Source organism: Mus pahari, chromosome 5 (assembly GCF_900095145.1).
Source record: "Mus pahari chromosome 5, PAHARI_EIJ_v1.1, whole genome shotgun sequence".
In the NCBI taxonomy this organism is placed as follows: domain Eukaryota; kingdom Metazoa; phylum Chordata; class Mammalia; order Rodentia; family Muridae; genus Mus; species Mus pahari.
The window spans coordinates 68,318,711-68,338,794 of record NC_034594.1 but is presented as its reverse complement, the minus strand read 5'-3'; the positions used below and the strand labels follow the sequence as shown (position 1 = coordinate 68,338,794).

Below are 20,084 nucleotides of genomic sequence, written 5' to 3'. Positions count from 1 at the left end.
AAGATTTATTTATTTATTATATGTAAGTACACTGTAGCTCTCTTCAGACATCCCAGAAGAGGGCGTCAGATCTCATTTAGGATGATTGTGAGCCACCATGTGGTTGCTGAGATTTGAACTCACAACCTTTAGAGGAGCAGTCGGCGCTCTTCACTGCTGAGCCATCTCTCCAGCCTGGAAGACTCACTCTTTAACGCTGCACTAACATAGAATCTGATAAAAGCCAATCCTGTCACGTTTCCGATGACCCGGAGCCTAGCACGCCGTAACCGCACAGCAGAGTGGCTGTTGTGTCTGGGATGAGCAGGGCACATACCCGTCTTCGGTGTGTCTCAAGGTATTAAAGCAGAGTTCTATATGGGGAGAATTGGAAATGAGTCCTTGCTGGAGAGAGGGTCAGGTAGGCTCTGAGGCAGGGGGATGTACATTGCCGTCTTGGGTTTACTTGGTTCTTTGTACTTAGCTTTTCTTCCTTACAATGGCGTCCCTAAAGCCTTTGACCTTGTCAAGAAAAGCATGACAGGATCCTCGCTGAGCCTGACACCTCAGCTGCTGCCCAGCACTGTGGCTGCTCTGAAGGAGTACAGAAGAGATGTCCTCTCAGGAAGGGAGCTGCTGGCCCTGGAGAAGAGCTCGGGTAGATGAGGAGGCCCAGGCCTGACTCCAGGAAAGAAGATGGCCCTCCAGCAGGCCAGATAAGAAGATGAAGACATATCAGTTCCTAGATAAGAAAGAGAACACACTGGTGTGTGTGTGTGTGTGTGTGTGTGTGTGTGTGTGTGTGTGTAGTAAGTCTGCTTCTTCCTTGTGGTCAAGAGGTTGCTTGGCTGTCTCTTGATGACTGAGAAATGAATGGCCGACAGTGCCTGAAGGGTCGGTCATTCACTGACCCACATATGCCCTCCTAGTCACCTAGCCCTGTGTCAGGCCATGCACACGTCATTTTTTTTTTTTTCACACACTCATCTGTTCACTCACTTCCAAATTCAACAACTGTTTTCTGAATGCCTTGGGGACAAGGCAAAGGTTTCAATCCTCCCTCAGCCAAGTTTAAGGTGACATTTCGGAACCATCTCCTCTTCCCAGTCTGTCATCAAAGTCATGGAAACCTTCCTGCCTCAGTTCTCTGAGTACTAGGGTTCTGCGTGCAGTCATTCTTAGCCCTGCTTTTTTGAGATTAAGGTCTCACACTGTAGCCCAGGTTGGCTGAGAACTCACTATGTAACCCATGCTGGCCTCAGACTCAGCATCCCCCTTGCCCAGCTTTCTGAGCCCTGGGAATTCAGGGGGTGAGTTCCGCACCCAGAGCTTCCCCCAGGGTCCACTTGGGCATGGACTTGGAGGGTGGTCTTCAGCCCAGGGCAGGTTTGGAGAAAGGTAAAACCTTCCTCTCCAGCGCACAAATCCTCAGAGGACAGGCCCTTGGGGAGTGCGCACGCAGGCTCATCTTCTCATGAATATTCAACGCATCATGAATATTTATCAATGGAATTGTGTCTTCCCAAGATGATCTTATTTGAATTCCTAACATGTGTCCCTTAGAATGTGACCAGGACCTGAAATAAGGACTTTTCTGAGCTAACCAAGTAGGGATGCGGTCACTAGGGTGGCCCTAATTGAGTGGGACTGGTGGTGTCTGTCACAAGAGGGGAAGTTTGGAGACAGACACCAGCACAGAGAGAAATGTGTGAAGATGAAGGTTGAGATTGCAACGCTGCTTTGACAAGTCAAGGGTACCAGGGTTGCTGACAGTCTCCAAGGAGAAGGGTGGCTACTCTCCAGAGCTTCCGGATACCTTGATCTTGGGCTTCTGGCCTTCTGGCTTGGAGGCAATGGAGTTCTGCTGTTTAAGCAATTCCATTTGTGGGTCTTTTACAGCCGTTTTGGCAAACACACACACAAGGGTTGGAAAGGAGAGCATGGATTCTCTACAGGAGATGGGGCTTGCTTTATTCCGGTCCTTCTTCTCTCACCCCCGTGTGGCTCTCTATGACCTTGGCTGTGAGCCTCATTCTTGGAGGATCCCTTGTGTCCACATTTGTCCTCCATGTGGCTACAGGCACAGCAGCCCTGGCTATCCAGGAGTAAGTGGGGCTCTTTCCACCCACCCTCCAGGTTTGGGAGGGTCACAGGTATTTGAGAAGGCCCACTCCAGAGCCAGGGTGGCTCTGTGTGGCAAAGCCTGTGACTTCAAGGCTCAGTCATCATTCGTCCCTCCATCTAGTTCCCAGGTGATGACTGCAACCCAGCTGGATCTGAACTCCCACTCTGCAGCCTGCTGGGGCTCCCTGCATGGAGTTTCCAAAAGGAGTTCATAAACCCTCCTTTGTCAGGCAGGCGTGAGGGTGAGCAGCCTGCAGTCCGCATTAGGGAAGCTAGGAGCAACAAAAGAACCAGAGGACTGAGTCACTGTGCCCGCTGGCCTTTCCGGATGTCCTTGAGAGCATGACCACGGATGAGGGCCGTTTCTCCCTGGGCAACTGCTGAGTCAAAGGCTGTATTGTTGCCGGAGCCCATTGACAGACATTCCCGTGTGCCTCTCAGCAAACAGCTGCCCTGGTTCATGAGCTGCAACGTGTGGAAATGCTATGTGCCCACTCCCTTGCCAAGCTTGGAGATGACGGATCTGCTGATCTGCTTTCTGTGGGGACTGGACCAGGGCTGTGCACACTGGGGGGCCTGTGCTTACTGCCCATCTCTGAGTTTTCAGGGAATTGGGTTTTGTTGTGTTTTGTTTTTCTTTCAGGTTTATAAATTAAGGATTCAAAGCACCATCTCTCCAGAAGTTATTTCCCTCAGGATTTCGTATGACGACGATGGGTTTGATTGTCATGAGCTCATTTCCCCTTAGGGTTGCTTTCTGCATTCAGATGCATGGTGCAGTCGCTGATGAGGATGAAGATGTGACTCCTGCAACAATATAGGGGTTTCTTGGAACACTGTGAGGGCTCTTTTTATAGTTTATGTCAACACTGAGCTGAGCAGGTGCCAGTGGGCACGAATATATGACACCTTCCTAGTCTCTGACTATAATCCAGCAGGTCTCGCTGTGGGGTGCCCCCTGCTCTTTAGGTATCCTACACACTGGACTTCAAGGCAAAGGTGCTGGGTTTGGAGGTAAAAGGAAGAGAAAAACAAAGTTGCTTAGGTAGTTTGTTTGTGCCTTCTTGACAACAAGATTGGGCAGGGGCATTAGCGTGGAAGTGAGTGGCAAGAAAAATGAGGCCATGAGTAAGAGAATCAACGCCCAGTGTGGTAGAGCGCTTGCCCAGCAGGTGCCAGACCCAGGGTTCCACCTTCAGCACTGCAGGAGCAAAATCAAAGCCAGAAACAAAGCAAAGGCAACAGACCCATAAACCACACAGCTACTGTTACTGGATAAGGAATCTGAAACACTCACTACATTCAGTACAACAACAACAACAACAACAATGACAAAAATCTGTAAGAGAAATGTATACCTAGCAGGTAGATAACTGGATTTCAGGAGAGATTTAGCAGCTTGTGAACAGACTCATATAGAAATAACAAGACTGGAAATCTGTAATATGGTTCACCTACGAATCCAGTAAGGAGATGGAATGGACAAGGATATTACACTAAAAGGAGAAGGAAAGGAAGACAAAAGGAACAGAAAAGATGGTGACTGAGCTCTGATAGTTGGAGGTTGTGGTGACTTACGGTGTTATGGGTCAGCTGACTTGATGCTTTGGGGTGGGTGAACCCAGGGTAGAGCCCCTGAAGGCCCCAGAAGTGTTCTTGGAACTACTTGGATGGGAAAGTCTTTGGTTCCAGGATGTGGGAGCGCGATCTGGAGTTGTGCTCTTTGGTCCCAAGTGCTCTGCATCCTTTTGCTCACAGCATGGGGACAAGCTTGAACAAACCATCTGAGCCCATCTTTGTCATCTGCCTTTTTTTTTTCTAGACAGGGTTTTTCTGTGTAGCCTTAGCTATCTTGGAACTCTCGCTGTAGACTGGGCTGGCCTCAAACTCGGAAATCCACCTGCTTCTGCCTGCTGTGTGCTGGGATTAAAGGTGTGGGCCAGTACTGCCCAGCGGGCAGCTGCCGTTCTTGTTGGCCGTTCAGCTCAGTTCTGCCTGCTGATGGCATCCCGTGCTTAGCAGGCAGTTGGCCTTACATTGCTCATTTTGCTCCCAGGAAGAGGGCACCCCTGTCCTCTTGACTGTGCCTACAGAAGCATTTCTTCCTGGGAGAGGTCTTCTCTGACCTTTCCTGATCCTTTCTGGCCTGGCCTGCAGTGTTCCTCTTCTGCATAGGCCCCTGAGCCCTGGGGAGTGACCTGTTCCTCTGCAGGGCTTTGTCTCCCCCTGGTGGGGTTCCCTGGGACAGCACCTAGCTTCCTTTTCCTGACTTTCTGCTGCGCTGGCTGTTAGCCACGTGTGAGCATTGATGGCTGAGCTGAGGAATTTAGCCTGGCATTCAGGAACCACTACTGGAATTTTACATTGAGATAAGCAGGGTAAATGTTTCGGGGAGAGACACTCCCTAGCTTCTGTTATCTCAAGGCTAGGAGATTAGAGCATTGCAGAAGAGGGGACTGCAGATGATTATCAGTCTGTTTGTCCTTAGCCACTGCTCTGCAAGGAAGCCCCAGCTCAGCTGTCCCCAGGGGAGCACCAGCATGCCTGGCTGGCTAGAGCTGGGTCATCTGGTTACGACTGCTAGAGAGCTGGATACATTGGCAATGGGGCCCGCAATTATGGCCTGTGCACAGAGAACAGGGGCACATGTCCGTGCAAGCAGTTATCTGTTCTGCTGCAAGCCCAGAGAACTGCTTGAAAGTCACAGATAGCTAATAAGATAGTTCAGGGGACAAAGACAACGCCAAGCTTTGTGGGCTCCATCCCTGGAATCCACAGAGGGGAAGGATCTCTTTGACCTCAATAAGTGCACTGTGGCGTGTGTGTGCAAAAACATATATGTTCGTGCATATATGGTGCGTGAATAATAATGTAATAAAGAGGAGCTGGAGAGATGGCTTAGGGCTTAAGAGTGTTTCCTCCTCTTCCAGAGGGGCTGAGTTCAGATCCCACTTTGGGCTTATAACGTCAGCTGTGGGAGATCTGAAGCCCTCTTGCTGGCCTCCACAGCACTGCATGCACATGTGAGAACCCACACAGAGACTCACGTGTGAGCACATATTTAAAGGTACATTGAAAAGTGTTCACAAAACTCTCACACATGCTTAGGCAGCAGTAGGTCCGGCTGCTCCTGTAGGGAACGGGGTAGGAAGTTCTAGGGGTCACAGGATAGCTGTCTATGAAAACAGAAAGTCTCTGCCATGCATGTTTGAACAGAGGTTGAGAAGGGTTTGCATAGGCTCCACGGCCCTTGCAATTGTACCCAGTTTTGTAATTTTGCCTTGTTTATTGTCCCACTATGAACCCAATGCTATCCTCCCCCTCCCAACCCTGTTTCACTCCCTGAGTGCTGGGATTATGGGTGTGTGTCCCCAAGCCTGGCATAGTTCTGACTTCTTTTGAAAGGTGAATGGGTATCCTGGAAGTTATGTGCATGTCCATGTGACATACTAACTTGGCTTAGTGAGAATTCTTGCCAGTGTCCGAGGTTGATGAACTGTCTGGAAATTTAAAAAGCAATAGAACTCTATAAAAATAATGCTAATTATGGACACACACACACACACACACGAATGACATAGGAACCGCTTTGTCTTGTTTCCACTGCCAGCAGCAATGGTTCTAGCTACAATCTGAATTTTGGAGTTGTGGGTCTTCATCAACGCTGAAGTAGAGTTTATCCCATGTTAGCCCAAAGAACGCATCCTTTGGTTCTTAGAGCCCTGTAAATTTCTCTCTCACAACAGGCAGCTCTCAGCACCTGAATCACACGTAATCACACAGGCCAGTCCGGCAGGTCTGGGGTTGCCTGGTCCAAACTCTGCCTTTAGGAGTGAGCAGACAGGTGTCCAAGTGAGCAGACAGACTGGGCCAAGTGACCCGTGGTATGGGGTAACGCGGAACACAGAGAAGAAATGCAACCCCAGCGCTTCTCAAATGTCTGGATTCTGGTTTATCCTGGTCCACCCTGGGAGAGGATCAGCTTGCTTGAAATCATCCAGAACACCAGTATATTCCTAGATACAAGCCCAGCGTTATGGGGGAACCCAGACTTGAGGCAGCGGAATCCTGGGAGGGGAATTTGGTGCATACACCTCTTCCTGCTCAGGGCTTCTGTCTTCAGGTGAGGTCATGTTACAGGAAAAGGATGAAGATGCATTGTTAAAGTCACTGGAGCCCTTGTCAGCAGACCTTGAGTTGAACAAATAGAGGCGTGTGCTTGGCCTGTCTCAACCAGGCAAGCCCTCTAAGAGAGGGTCTAGAGGTCAGAGAGGGCCTCTTCTGGCTTTGAGAACATAGGGTGTCATGTGAGAGGGGCCCATGAAGAGATCTGTTACCCCAAGAACTCTGAGTAGCCAATAGGAATTGGGGTCTCAGTGCTTCCATCCCAGGGAACTGAGGGTTCTGTGAACTTCAGGTAAGTTCAGAAGAACCGTCCCGATAGTCTTATCTATGTGGGAAGACCTGCCCCAGTCACGGGCAGCCCCTTCTGGACAGTCCATATATAAAGGACTCAGCAGTCGGAGGATTTTTTGCCTTTTGCTCAACTGGCCTTCCCTCTTGCCTCTGAGTTGATTCCTCTTGTTGCAGCTATTCCTCCACTGATGTCAGAAGCAGCTTTTCCAGCCTTCCGATGTGGACTAGACACCAACAGGTCTCCAGAAACCATCTAGATTTGCAGCACCCCCCTGAGACTGCAGAAGTACCAAGCCTCATGAACTGAGCAAAAACTGGGTCGTTCACCCCTCCAGAGGGAGACGGTCTCAATGGGGTTGTATCTCACTGGTGAGGCAGCCAGCCTCACGGACCAAACGGCTTCTGGAGTCTCAGTCTTTCAGCGTGATTCAGTGTTTGTTACTGTTTTTATGGAAGTTGACTTAATACATTCGGCATATATAAAGAAAGCTCTTTCCAATGCTTCTTGTGTATGTGTTGCAAGGGCAGGTCCAGCAACCCAAAAGTCTGTCTTCAGGGTACTTAATCGAGATTAGAGTTTAAATAGAGGGCCAAGGATAAGCACCTCTATCTTAATCAGTCTCAGACAATGTGTGGTCCCGCCCACCACTGATCCATCCTTATAACAACATGAGAAAGAACTTCATTCTCATTGTAAGAAATCATTCTCATTGTTAGAAATGCATGAAATCTCTTTCTGGGCGGTGTGCTCCCCAGTATGAGATTTTGGGGTGGTGGTGGTGGGGAATACCCACTTCTTTGGGCTCGCTGTTTCAACAGTCTAAGTGAGTTTCCCATTGCCCTGTGCTTTGGGAACCCAAGCTAGTAATCCTGGTGAGTTCTGAGCACAGAGAAAACACACGATTGCCCAGGATTCGTGGCTGAGCACAGGAGAACTGATTTCCATCTTTCTTCAGCCTAGAGTTTCTCCTGGGGATCCTCCAGCCCTGCCCAGGCAATTACCTGCTCCAGGGCACACCCATCCCAGGCTCTGGCCCCTGGCCCTGCCCACCTGGCATGCTACCTCAAACAGGAGGGAGATGTTTACATAAATTAAGACGTGAGCTTGCTCGCTCCTGTAACCGAAGAGCTGTTCTCTAAGTCTGTGATGCTTTCAGGCGTGAGGAGCTGGGACAGGTGAGACCTGGAAAGGGCTGAGACTCAGGGCTGCAGCTAGGTGAGGAGGCAGTGTGACTTGTAGCATACTCTGACCCAGGTGATCACATGATCATGTGGGGACTTTGCACCGGAGTTTACAGGAAGAGAAGAGCCCTGCTGGCTGGGGCCTTGGAGGGAGCAGGGGGCCTGCTCACTTCATTTGCTCAGCTGCTGGTGGTCAGCGTGCACTGCTCCACCCACCCCACCCCTGGCAGGACCCTGACAAGTCATCCAGCACCCAGGGGAAGCACAGCCGGGGGAAGAGAGGGGAGCCAGCAGCCCTGTGGGAGGATGGTCTTTAGAACTCTTTGACAGTGAACAGGTGAGTCCTTTTTAAATTGTATTGTGTTGTGTGTGTTTGTGTGTGCTGAGAGCATGTGTGTGTGTGTGTGTGTGTGTGTGTGTGTGTGTGTATGTGTGCTGTGAGCACGTGTGTGTCTGCAGTGTGTGTGTGTGTGCTGTGAGCATGTATGTGAGCATGTGTGTGTGTGTGCTGTGAGCATGTATGTGAGCATGTGTGTGTGTGTGCTGTGAGCAAGTGTGTGAGCATGTGTGTGTGCTCTAAGCACACATATGTGTGTGTGAGCAAATGTGTGTGTCTGCTGTGTATGAGTGTGTGTGTGTGTGTGTGTGTGTGTGTATGTGTGTCCCTGTGTTTTCAGGACCTGAATCGGAGGTGGAACTGAAACAGTAGATGCCTTGAATTTGTTCAGCACCTACAGTGTTCATGTTCGGTTCATAGCTCATATTCTGGGAAGGAAATTCCATTGAATTTTCCTTGCAGAAAGTTCCAGTTAAGGGTTTTGAATGTAAAAGGTGAGTGCAAGTGAGGGGTCACCTTCTAAGGAGACCTTTTCAGATGGCTCCAGAGGCTCCAGCAATGGCAGAGGATCTTGGCAGACTTTCTTCCAAAAACTCTCTTCTAACTTGCAGCTTGGTTTTCCTCTGCTGCCAAGTGCCATGTTGTTCTGAAGTTCAGTGTCAGGAATGGACAGCTTGGAGGATCTGGGTGAGGAGGAAGGGGTGCAGCCTCCCGGGGTTCCCTCCTTCCTTGGATGTGTTTTCTTAGGTGGAAGAGAGGCAGGCTTGTGATTGCTGAAGAAGGACCAAGTCAGGACAGGAAGACACTCCCAATTGCAACCTGGCAGCCACTGCCTTCAGAAAGATCCAGATCGAGAGGAGGGGACAGTACCACATCTCCAGCTTCCCCCCCGAAGAGCGGCTTCTGCCTGGCTGTTATGGGAAACTTGCGACACACAGTCGCTCAAAAAACAATATGAGCACATCTGCTGTGGTCTTACCTATTACGGAGAAAAATAATTAATACCAGGAAAAAAAATTCAGTGATAGGGGGATGAACTCTCAAAGTGAGATAATTGTAGAAATCTGACGCAGCCACGTGGACACTGTGTTTGATGTTATGATCATTAGGGCAGAGTGTGTGATCACATCAAAGCTGAGTTGTTATTATTATTGTTGTTGTTGCTGCTGCTGCTGTTGTTGTTATTAGAGATAGGGTCTTACTCTGTAGCCCAGAAATGTTTGAAACGTGTGGCAGCCCCCTGCTTAAGCATCCCGCGTGCTGGCATTATCGGCTTACAACAACTATTGGTGTGGTTTTGGAGGTGCAAAGGCAGAGATTCCCCTGTACCACCCCTGAGGCATATCCTGCCACCATCAGTGCTGGGCCGAGCTAGTGCCTCCGGGTCCCGACGAGCATAAAAACCCATCACGTTCCAGCCCTGAATTTCGTGTCTTTGCCTTGGAAAGCTGCTGGGCCTTTGGCGATGACGCCCAGGCCCTTAGACTTCCTGCTCAGCTCTGGCAGATATCTTTGTTCGGGAGGGAGCAGGTGGGCTCAGAGAACTTACCCACTCTGTTCTTCTCTGGAGGGCCCTGGCAGCTGCACTCTTGACAGCTTGGTTTGTGCCATGTACGGTTGGCCCCAGGGTGACCCGTGAAGGTCCTTCAGTACCTGCCAGCAGCCATACCTCCCTTTCTGCAAGCACACCAGGCACGTTTCCAACATGCGGCAGGGTGTGACTGGCATGGGAGCCCCGGGGGCAGAAGGCACATTGATCCAGTTAGAATCCGTGGAGCCGCTTCCGGGTTCATTCAGGAGATAGTGAGCACCTGCTGTTCCCTCGCTGGCTTCAGTGCCCTCTGTGACTATCGGCAGGTTCACTGTAGGCATTCCAGCTTTAGGGTGGTGGTGACAACCCCGTGAGAAAGCTGAGCCACTGATAACACAGGTATATGCATTTACAGGCCATCAAAAGCCGAGGTCGGTCCAATCAAGGGAGACAGGAAGTGAGGCTCCGTGAGGGCGGGGCCTGTTCTCTCTGCTGTTGGTTGTTGGGGGTCGGACGTGTGATGGAGGGGCTAGGGTGGCAGAGGTGGCATCAGGCAGGCTACTGCTGGGGACAGCAGCAATGACTCTGGTGGTAGGGCGCAGGGCTAGAGCGTCACTGAGGAAGGGATGTGACCTGTTTGCCGTGGAGTTGATGGATGGCCCCTGGGAGTGTCCCTACTGGTCCCCAGTCAGGATTCTGAACTCTGACCATGCCCTTAGGCTCAAAGGGTGGAGTTTCTGGGAGGAGGCTGCACATACCATTCCTGGAAGCTCGCTCTCTCTCTCTCTCTCTCTCTCTCTCTCTCTCTCTCTCTCTCATGCTGGATAAAGTGCTCATCCTGCCTGTTCACCCTTCAGTCAACTGATTAATCCATCCATCCACTCATCCACCTATTATCCACCTATGATTTATACACTCATCCTTACACACTCATCCTTACACACACATCCACTCACCTCCATCTCTGCACCTATGCATTCCTCCATCTAGTTTCTGCATATCACGCATCTGCCTACCCCTAGATCTATTCACTTACTCACGCCTCCACCCGCTCCATGCATCCATTCATTGCTTAGGTGTGCGCTGAGCAGCTACTATGTGCTAGGTGTTTTTGCCAGCCCTGAAGAAACAGGTAACGTAAGAGTGGCTTTGGTCATCTGTATTTTAATTTACAGCCAGTTGGGTGAACAGAGCTTTAAAAAGCTTGAAACAGACAACTTAGGGTGTGTGTGTGTGTGTGTGTGTGTGTGTGTGTGTGTGTGTGTGTGTGATCTTGCTCTGTGATCAGTGCATGGGAGAAACTCTAGAGGTACCTGTGGGATGGACCACGCTGAGCTGTTGGTCACTGTTATACTGCACTGTTGGCTTAGGGAACCCTGGAGCCTTCTCTCCCAGATTCCAGCTATTGCTCTGTAATATGCACCTTGGTATTAGGCCTCTGTGTGAGACCTAGTGTCTATGCTATATTCTCGTCTTCTGTCACTAGTCTCAGGTGGTCTGTGTTATGGTTCCTGTCCATCTTCCCTTTGCCCCTCCTCTGTCCTCACTCAGCCTTTGCCCGCTGTGGTGGTGGTAGGGAAAGGCTCTGTTTGAGAGTCTAGCCGCCCATAATAGGTGTAGATATTAGTTAGGGGACATTCTCTTCCTAGATGTGGTCCAGATAATAGACACCAGGGACAACACCCTAGTCTTACCATTTTTCATTCCCTTCATGATACAGCAGACCCAGGGGCTCCGGTGACTGAATGTAAAAAAGAGACAACCGGATATTATATTACTTCTGTAGGACATGCATACCACACTCAAAAATTCTTGTCCCATATGGTCTATGTGAGATCAGCGCTCTGTCCTGAACCACAGCCCCATACAGAGTGCACAGGGATCTATGCAGCCGAGTCAGCACAGGAAGGCAGATCATCAGCAATAGGCTGGGGCACACGAAACCTGATGTCTTCACACGTGGCTTGTAAAGAGAGAGCATGGATCTCTCTGGGCTTCCTTCAGGAGCTTGGGAGTTCCTGTGAGAGTGAGCGCTGGGCACACAGCCCCACCTCTGTGACATGTACCTGGAAGCTGCAGTCACTGACCCATGCAGGGTTCCCATGTTGTTACTATAGAGCTGGGCTCTGTGGTATTAGAGGCAACAGAAAGGACTCCGGTGTGTGAGGTCCCGGAGACACAGATATCTCTCCCTCCCTTTTCTCCCTCCCTCCCTCCCTCCTCCTCCTCCTCTTCCCTCCCTTTCTCCCTCCCTCCTTCTCTTCTTCCTCCCCTCCTTCTCTTCCTCCTCCCCTCCCTCCAATATTCCCTCTCTCCTCCCCCTCCCTTCCTCCCACCTCCCCTTTCTCCTCCTTTCCCTTCCACCTCCCCTTCTACTCCTCTTCCTCCTCCCCTCCCTCCCCCTCTCCTCCTCTCCCTCCTCCCCTCCTTTCCTCCTTCCCTCCCTCCCTTCTCCTTCTCTTCCTTTCCTCCCCCTTCTTTTTCCCTCCTTTTTTCATGCTTTCTTTCCTCTCTCCCTCCCTCTTTTCATTTTCTCCTCCTTCTTGTTTAATAGAGTCTTATGTGTAGACTCAAATTTGATATTCTCCTGCCTCAGCCTCTGGCATGCTGGGATTGTAGGTGTGCCCCACACTCCTGGCCCTAGGAAGATTTCCCATCTCCCTCTGCAGAGCTAAGATTTAATTGGAAAACAGGGTTTGAGGAAAACTGGCTGAGTCTCCAGAAGCATTGGCTGACAGGAAGAGACATCTCCCTCGGGTCTGGAAGGTCTGGGCTGTTAATGAAGGTGGCTTTTGTTTTTAAAAATCCCCTTTTCATGGGTTGAGGGAGTTTTCCTTGGGAATGATTTGGAGACACCAAGTTTAATCCAGGAACAACTGAGAGGTGCCCAGGCGCTTTGAACCTCTGTTTAGTGCTTGGAATAAATAGGAAGTTTGTAAGCAGTGAGAAACAGGGCAGTGAATTAGTGCAAAAACTCATGTGATGCTGGCAGAGGCCATTGCAGAGAGGGTTCAGAGCTCCTTGTCACACAGACAGTTTCTTCTGTTCATCCCAGTTCAGAGTGCAGCAGGTGTTGGGCAAGACCTCTGATCAATGGGTCTGCATTCCACCTAGGAGTGTGTGTGTGTGTGTGTGTGTGTGTGTGGTGTATGCATATGTGTGTGTGTATATATGTGATGTGTGTGTATGTGTGCTATATGTGGTGTGTGTGTGTGTGTATGTGTGTGGTGTATGCATATGTGTGTGTGTATATATGTGCTATGTGTGTGTATGTGTGCTATATGTGGTGTGTATGTGGTGCATGCATATGTGTGTGTGTATGTGGTGTGTGTGTATGTGTGTGTATGTGTGTGATGTATGCATATGTGTGTATGTGTATATGTGGTGTGTGTGTATGTGTGCTATATGTGGTGTGTATGTGGTGTATGCATATGTGTGTGTGTATGTATGTGGCGTGTGTGTGTGTGTGTGTGTGTGTGTGTGTGTGTGTGTTAGACTCACTGAGGTGGTTTGACCACAGGTTTTCCACCCACTTCTATCTTCTGTGGTTGTTTGCAGGCCATGGCGCAGGCTACTGGGCTGCCACAGGCCAGCACTGCTTCTGGCCAGCCCTATGTGAGCAAGCTGGTTCTGCTTGGAAGCAGTTCTGTGGGCAAGACCAGCCTGGCCCTCCGGTACATGAAGCAGGACTTCAGCAACGTCTTGCCGACTGTGGGTTGTAAGTGAGGAGAGCCCTGGTAGGGGCAGATGGGAATGTGGTCTTCCTCAGGATGGCCCCTGCCCTGCAACCCAAGGCTGGATATGCCCGATTGCAGGGAGGGGCTAGATGTCCATCAAGGGCAGGCAGGTACACTGTCTGGAAATGCACATAAACAACCTTCACTAGGGGTCAGGGGACAAGCTAGGGGTCAGCTTTCAGCCCAGCTGGCATTTGTGAGTGTGTAGACCCAGGAGTAGGGTCTCTGTTCCTAGAAGGCTTCAGTATGGGGGACTGGCAGTGAGGTCGGGGTATGCTATAAGGGAAGAGAGACAAAACAACTGACTGCGTGCTTGCTTATGTATGCATATATGTACATATATGTTAGCCTGGAACCCTCCATCCTCATGGCTCTGCTTCCCCTGTGCTGTGATGATGAGCATGTGCTACCACACATGACATATTTTAATTTGGAGCAAGGGCAGATTAGAGAGCAACCCCTACCCCCATGCCTGTCATTATTGTTACACCCATTAGGGATTTCTCCCTAAAAGAATGTCCCTACTGCTTCCAGACATCTTGCCCTTGCTTTTTTTTTTTTTTTCCTCTCCCAATCTTAGAAGTGACAGGAAACTTTGTCCTCAGTGGACTTGAGACTTGGGTCTCTCCTCTCATGCTCCATCTTATTGTGTGTCCATCCACCCCCCCCCCCAAACTCACTGCCTCAGGGATTGCCAGTCTGTGCAAACCGGTCTGGTGAGGTAAAAGCTCCCTTCTCTCCAGGAAGGCTCAGCTCTGTGTTGTATAAACACCTCAGCCCTGCCTAATGGGTTATTGCCTGTGTGTGCCCTGCCCTTGTACCTCTGCTGGGATTTGAGATCTCCCAGCCAACACGTTTAAACTGGAAAAGAAAAACCAAGGAAGAGCAAGATTGTATGCGGAGAAAGCAGGCCTGAGCTTTATGCACCGTTTCACCCCCCTCCCTGCTCTCTCCCGCTCTGTATGTGCATGCCCAGTGCACCAGATGCCTGGTGTCCTGCTCTATTCCTCTGTACTACATCCTCTTGAGAAAGGGTCTCTCACTGAACCTAGAGCTAGTCCGGCAGTATGTGATCCTATCTCCCCCCCCTCCCCCCAGTCCATACTTTCTTCACAAAGGTGCCGGACTTGAGGCTTGAGATCTGGGAATCAAACTCTGGTCCTCTGGAGCAGCAGTCGGTGCTGTCAACCACTTAGCCATCTCTCCAGCCCCGCAGCTTGCCTTCTTAGACAGCCCAGACCCTCCTGCCTAGGGATAGTGGTCTCGAAGTGAGCTGGGTTCTTCTGTATTAATCATTAATCCAGACAATCCCTTACAGACATGACCACAAGGCGATCTGAGACTCTTTAAAAACAATTCTAGGCTGTGTCAAGTTGACAGTTGAGGCTAATCAGGACCTCAGTTAAGACCAGAGCCCGGACTGTAAGCCCATAGCCAAGGGCCACCACAGGTGGCTGGAGTCCCTGGAGGTTGGAGAGAGCTGGGGGTGGGTTCTCTCTCAGATCTCTGAGAAGAAACAGGCCTTGCCCACAGCTTGACCTGGGGCTTCTGGTTTCCAGAACTGAAAGAATGGATTTCCTGTTTTAAGGCCCTCAGCATCTGGTATAACACTGCACTGTTCTTGAGCTGTTAGTTTCATTTCATGCATGGAGGTCTGTTTGCCAAAATCTCCCCAACTGGTTCTAAACCTACCCTGAGTCTGTGCAGGGAAGTGGCTCTGGGTGACACCCTGGGTCTCTGCTGACCCTTCATGTCCTGGGCTCCCTGACTCTCCCTGGCTAGTATCCTATCAGCTCACACACTTGAAATAGAAGTTGTTGGTACCGTAAAATAACTATTTTAAGATCACATCAGGGCCAGAGAGATAAATCACCAGTTAAGGAGAACATGCACTGCTCTTCCAGAAGACTGGAGTTCTGTTCCCCGCACCCACATTGGACAGCTCATAACCATCTGTAACAACGGCTCCAGAGGATTCAGTATTCTCTTCTTGTCTCCATAGGCACTGCACGAATGTGCCCAAACTCACCCTGCACCTACACATCCACACATAATTAAGAGTAAAAATTCAACATTGGGAAGCCAAGTTCAAGGAAAAATATCTTCAGAGTAAAGGTGGATTGTGTTACAGGAAGGCGCACAGTCAGTCTCTGTGATTCGGTTAAGGGGGTGCCTGAATGAGGAAGGGAACAGCTGGGGGCCGCACCAAATGTTCAGGGAAGGTGGGAGCCCTGCAGGTACTCCTGCAGCTGACACATGCAGAATTAAGTAACTCCTGAGAGATTTCTAGGTGCTGAAGTGAGGAACAGCATCAGAGGAAGGAACAGGGGAAGGAGCTGAGGCGGGTGGCTTCCGGTGACTGAGGGCGGCTTCAGAGTGGGACGGGTGGCTCAGTGGCCAGCGTGCCAGAGGGATTGAGGCACAAGAATTCTCAGAGTTCAGTGGACACTGTAGGGGCACTGCAGAGTACTCATTTCTGGAGGTCCATCCCATGTCATTCTTTATACTTCACCCCAGAGTTAACATCGCCCTAAGGAGAAACCTCTAAGGGGCACAGAGCAGTTTGCTGGCTGCGCTTTGCCTCATAGAGAAGCTCCAGCCTCTGGAACAGGCATTTCCTCTGCCTCTGTGCGCATGGGCTTAGCTGCCTCTCAGTGAGCTGCTGAGCATAGGTCAGGACGATGCACCAGGAGCCACAGGTGAGCAGTGTGCCCTGCGCAAACCCTCCCTTGCTCCCCTTATTGCAGGTGCCTTCTTCACGAAGGTGCTGGACTTGGGCTCCTCATCTCTGAAGCTTGAGATCTGGGACACAGCCGGCCAGGAGAAGTACCACAGCGTCTGCCACCTCTACTTCAGGGGCGCCAACGCTGCGCTCCTGGTTTATGACATCACTCGGAAGGTAGGTTCACTTTCCACCCCCTTCCCTAGGCAACTGTACGTTGACGGCTTTCTATAGGGGTCCGCGGCAAGGAAACAGGGCTGGATCCATGGTTTATCGCAACGACTACATCAACTGAAGGGGGCAGCGAGCCCATGCTGTTCGATTCATTCAGAGAGTCCTCTTGGCAACCCCTCACACCCAACGCTGGGCTCTGTTTCTCTGCAATCTCCTGGAGCACTCCTTACCCCCCACAGCACCACCGTCAATGGCTCTGGTGTGCTGCTGAGATGGCAAGGGGCTGTTACAGAGTCAGCACACACCCCCAGACCATCCAGCGTGTGTCACCAGGGGTTGCATGGGATTGATATGGAAGGACTGGACTCGCATATCCGAGTGTGTCCAACCTGGCCCAGGACAGGGTGAGCTTGCTGCCCCAGGACTTCTTACAGGAAATAGAGAAGTATGTGGGGGGGGGGTAGTCATATTGGATAGGAGGCAGGAAGGTGTAGTAGGTACAAGAAGGTTGGGGGAGGGTCCTGGATAAAAGATTGCAGTGGATCCAAAATGTATTTATTGGGCATAGGTCCAGGAGTGTGGAGAGATGGAACCCATATCAGCCTTGGTGCCAGGGGTCAGGAGACAGGTGCCAAAGGACACAGGGTTAAGCCTCTCACCTGACCTTTGAGGGGTTGCAGTTAGGAACTGGGTTTGGGGAGATAACAGTTGTCTCAAACTCTCCTGCACAAAATGGTATACAAAGTGGAGCTCTTGACTCCAAACTCCCTGTGACATCCATGTCCTTGGCTTTCTGGTATGCTGCCTGGCTACACAGCTCTCCCTTGGCAGGGCCAGCCCATCCTGGATGCCCTCTCAGGGGACCGGAGCAGCCCTTTGGCACTGCATTCTGGAACAAGGTCTCGATGTGACTATGCACCCACAAGGGAGCTTTGCTCTTCTGGTTCACCAAGGAGAACTCCAGCGCGGTTTCCGTTCTGTCTCTTTAGGACTCATTTCACAAGGCCCAGCAGTGGCTGGAGGACCTGGAGAAGGAGTTCCAGCCAGGAGAGGTGGTGGTGATGCTGGTCGGCAACAAAATGGATCTGGGCGAGGAGCGGGAAGTGAGCTTCCAGGTGCCACATGGCGGGCAGCAGGAGGGAGTTCTTGATTCTGTGGACTCAAGGACTTTTGAGGCCTGGAAACACACACACACACACACACACACACACACACACACACACTCACAACATACACCCCTGTGCCTCAGGCACTCACATACCTACCCATACACTTGCACTTGCATGTATATCTATGATCCCTCTACCTCATACTTCATATACACACATGCTCATGCCTATGCACAGAGTTGTTCTTCATGGATATACATTCATGAGCACACACATGTGCCTCCAAAGTCACACATGTTAATAAATCCCCACATGCAAACCCACATGCACATGCACTTGTGTATGTAGAGATGCACAGATTCCATCTTAGTTCCTCTTCTAGTTGGAGATTCATGTAGAAGGGGTATGCACACATATGTATAGAGGGTGTGTGTATATCAGGTGGTCTGTGTGAAGAATATGCGCACATACATGTCTTTTTCTATTGTTTTGAGGCAGGGACTTATGTTATGTCCAAGGCTGACCTTGAACTCAACCCTTCCACCCCAGCTTCCTGAGTGCTGGGATTACAGGTGCATTCCCGTTTCTTGTGAGTCAACCAGGTGCCTTTGGAGGGGCTCTCATTAAACACACTGACTTTTTCCTTCAGGAAGGAAAAGAGTTTGCAGAGAGCAAAAGCCTGATGTTCATGGAAACCTCTGCCAAGCTGAACTACCAGGTGTCTGAGATCTTCAACACGGTTGGTGAGTTATGGCCCCTCCACAGGAGCGTGGGAGCTCGCCACTGTGCCTCCTCCCTGGGTCATCTTCTGGTGTCCTTGGGGCAGGGAGGGGCATGAGGAAGACTAATAGGGAGTGTTTGGGTTAGGGTTCTGGGTGATGCGACTCCCTCTCCAGTAAACCCCCTGTTTTCCACAGCTCAGGAGCTACTGCAGAGAGCAGGAGACAGGGGGAGCAGCCACCCACAGGAAGGTGAGGCTGTGGTTCTGAACCAGGAACCTCCTGTCCGGCAGCGCCAGTGCTGTGCACGATAGCCACTGCCACTGCAGGAGAGCCGGTGGAGGACATCTCAGCCTGTGCTTCGGAGGGGCCCCAGCCCAAGCTATGCCTTCACAACAAATCTGTCGGCTCTTTGTCCACTTATGTTCTCTGTCGAAGATGTTGTATGCTTGAGCCCTGGAGGCTTCCAGACATTGGTTTCCTTTGTGATCACTGCTTGCCAAAGCGGATGGGAACTGTCTCAGGGAAGATCCAGTGTCAAATGGCTCCCAGAAGACCTTACCTGACACCCAGATACTTGGGTGCCCTGAGCCAAGTGTGCCTGCTCCTCCTGGCTGTCCCTTTCAGCTTCCTTGTGACCAGTACGGAAGAGCTAAATGAAGCAGAGAAAAGCATGGACTGGGAAAAAAGCCTTTGACCCATGGGGTGGGAGGACAGATGCTTCCTTCCGGGGGCAGCATCCATAATTGGATCACATTTGTTCTAGGGACTATCAGGGGAAGAGAAGGGGCATCAGGGCAAGGGAAAATGCAGGGATGAGCCCAAGGTACAATGCAGGGATGAGCCCAAGGTACAATGCAGGGATGAGCCCAAGGTACAATGCAGGGATGAGCCCAAGGNAATGCAGGGATGAGCCCAAGGTACAATGCAGGGATGAGCCCAAGGTACAATGCAGGGATGAGCCCAAGGTACAATGCAGGGATGAGCCCAAGGGAAAATGCAGGGATAATGAGCCCAAGGGAAAATGCAGGGATTAGCCCAAGGGAAAATGCAGGGATGAGCCCAAGGGAAAATGCAGGGATGAGCCCAAGGTACAATGCAGGGATAATGAGCCCAGGGTACTAAGTCTCAGTGAGGTGACGCTGGAGAGACAGAGTCTGACAGGGTGGCTGGGATGGAAGTGTCCCCTTCCAGCTGTGGACAGACAGAGCCAGGTTTCTATGTAGTGATCTGAGGACTCGAAAACCCCTGTCCCGAGATGAATACCGTGTTGTCTTGTGTCCTTCTCTCCAAATATTAAATGTCTCGACAATCCGACCACTTCATGAGGTTATATTCGGACCCATGACCTGACAGGTCACGCCTGTCCAGTCTTTCTGCACACATTCTAGATGGGTTTGTGGGTGTTAAACATGGTGAGGGTTCATGGGGGGTGAGTGTAACGAGGGTAGGCATGGACGTTGGTCTGGGGTGGACTGTCTCTTCTGATGATGATTATGTGAGTTCTTATCTTTATAGAGAAACCCAGGTCCTTGTCCAGGGAGGAAAGCCCCAGAGAACATGTGCCTGTTGGGTCTTCTCTCTTGACACTTGCTGGGGCAAGATGTGGCCATTTAGGGAGCAAAGCTCTGTGTGTGTGTGTGTGTGTGTGTGTGTGTGTTTGTGTGTGTTTTAATCCTTAATCCTTGCTTCTGGGAGTGTGATTAGCTGTTGAGTCTGAACAATGATACATTGTTCTTTGGTGTGGTGATGAAGGCCTCGAATCCCAACACATGTGAAGTTGATGCAGGAGAATGGCAGGCTTATTCTGGGCTGCACAGTGAGAAAATAAACAAGCAAACAACAAACAAACAAACAAACAAAAGACAAAGCAAACAACAAAACTAACAGAATAAAACAAACCCTAACAAACATCACAGAGTGGAACATTGCTATCTCACCAAGGAAGGTGGCTTCACTCTGCCCACTGTGAAGCTCAAACAGGTAAAAGTGAAATTCCCCTCAGGCTGGCCAGGAGCTTGTCTGTGCCTGGGCTGTGACTTCTGTTCCCATTG

The 20,084-nt window shown here is 50.7% G+C and overlaps 1 protein-coding gene across 2 annotated transcripts; it reads left to right on the top strand.

The window, feature by feature from the left end:
* Window positions 1–7,824: 7,824 nt before the first annotated feature.
* Window positions 7,825–19,341, top strand: Rab17 (RAB17, member RAS oncogene family). 2 transcript variants are annotated; one of them, XM_029539033.1, is made up of 6 exons: window positions 7,825–8,038; window positions 13,128–13,287; window positions 16,054–16,205; window positions 17,192–17,305; window positions 17,961–18,054; window positions 18,229–19,341. In XM_029539033.1, the coding sequence occupies exons 2-6, from the start codon at window positions 13,131–13,133 to the stop codon at window positions 18,342–18,344; spliced, it is 633 nt and encodes a 210-aa protein (XP_029394893.1). In that variant the 5' UTR covers window positions 7,825–8,038; window positions 13,128–13,130; the 3' UTR covers window positions 18,345–19,341. The 2 variants fall into 2 exon arrangements, with proteins under 2 accessions (XP_029394893.1, XP_021054899.1); XM_021199240.2 differs by having other exon boundaries at window positions 17,192–17,317.
* The last annotated feature ends 743 nt before the right edge of the window (window positions 19,342–20,084 follow it).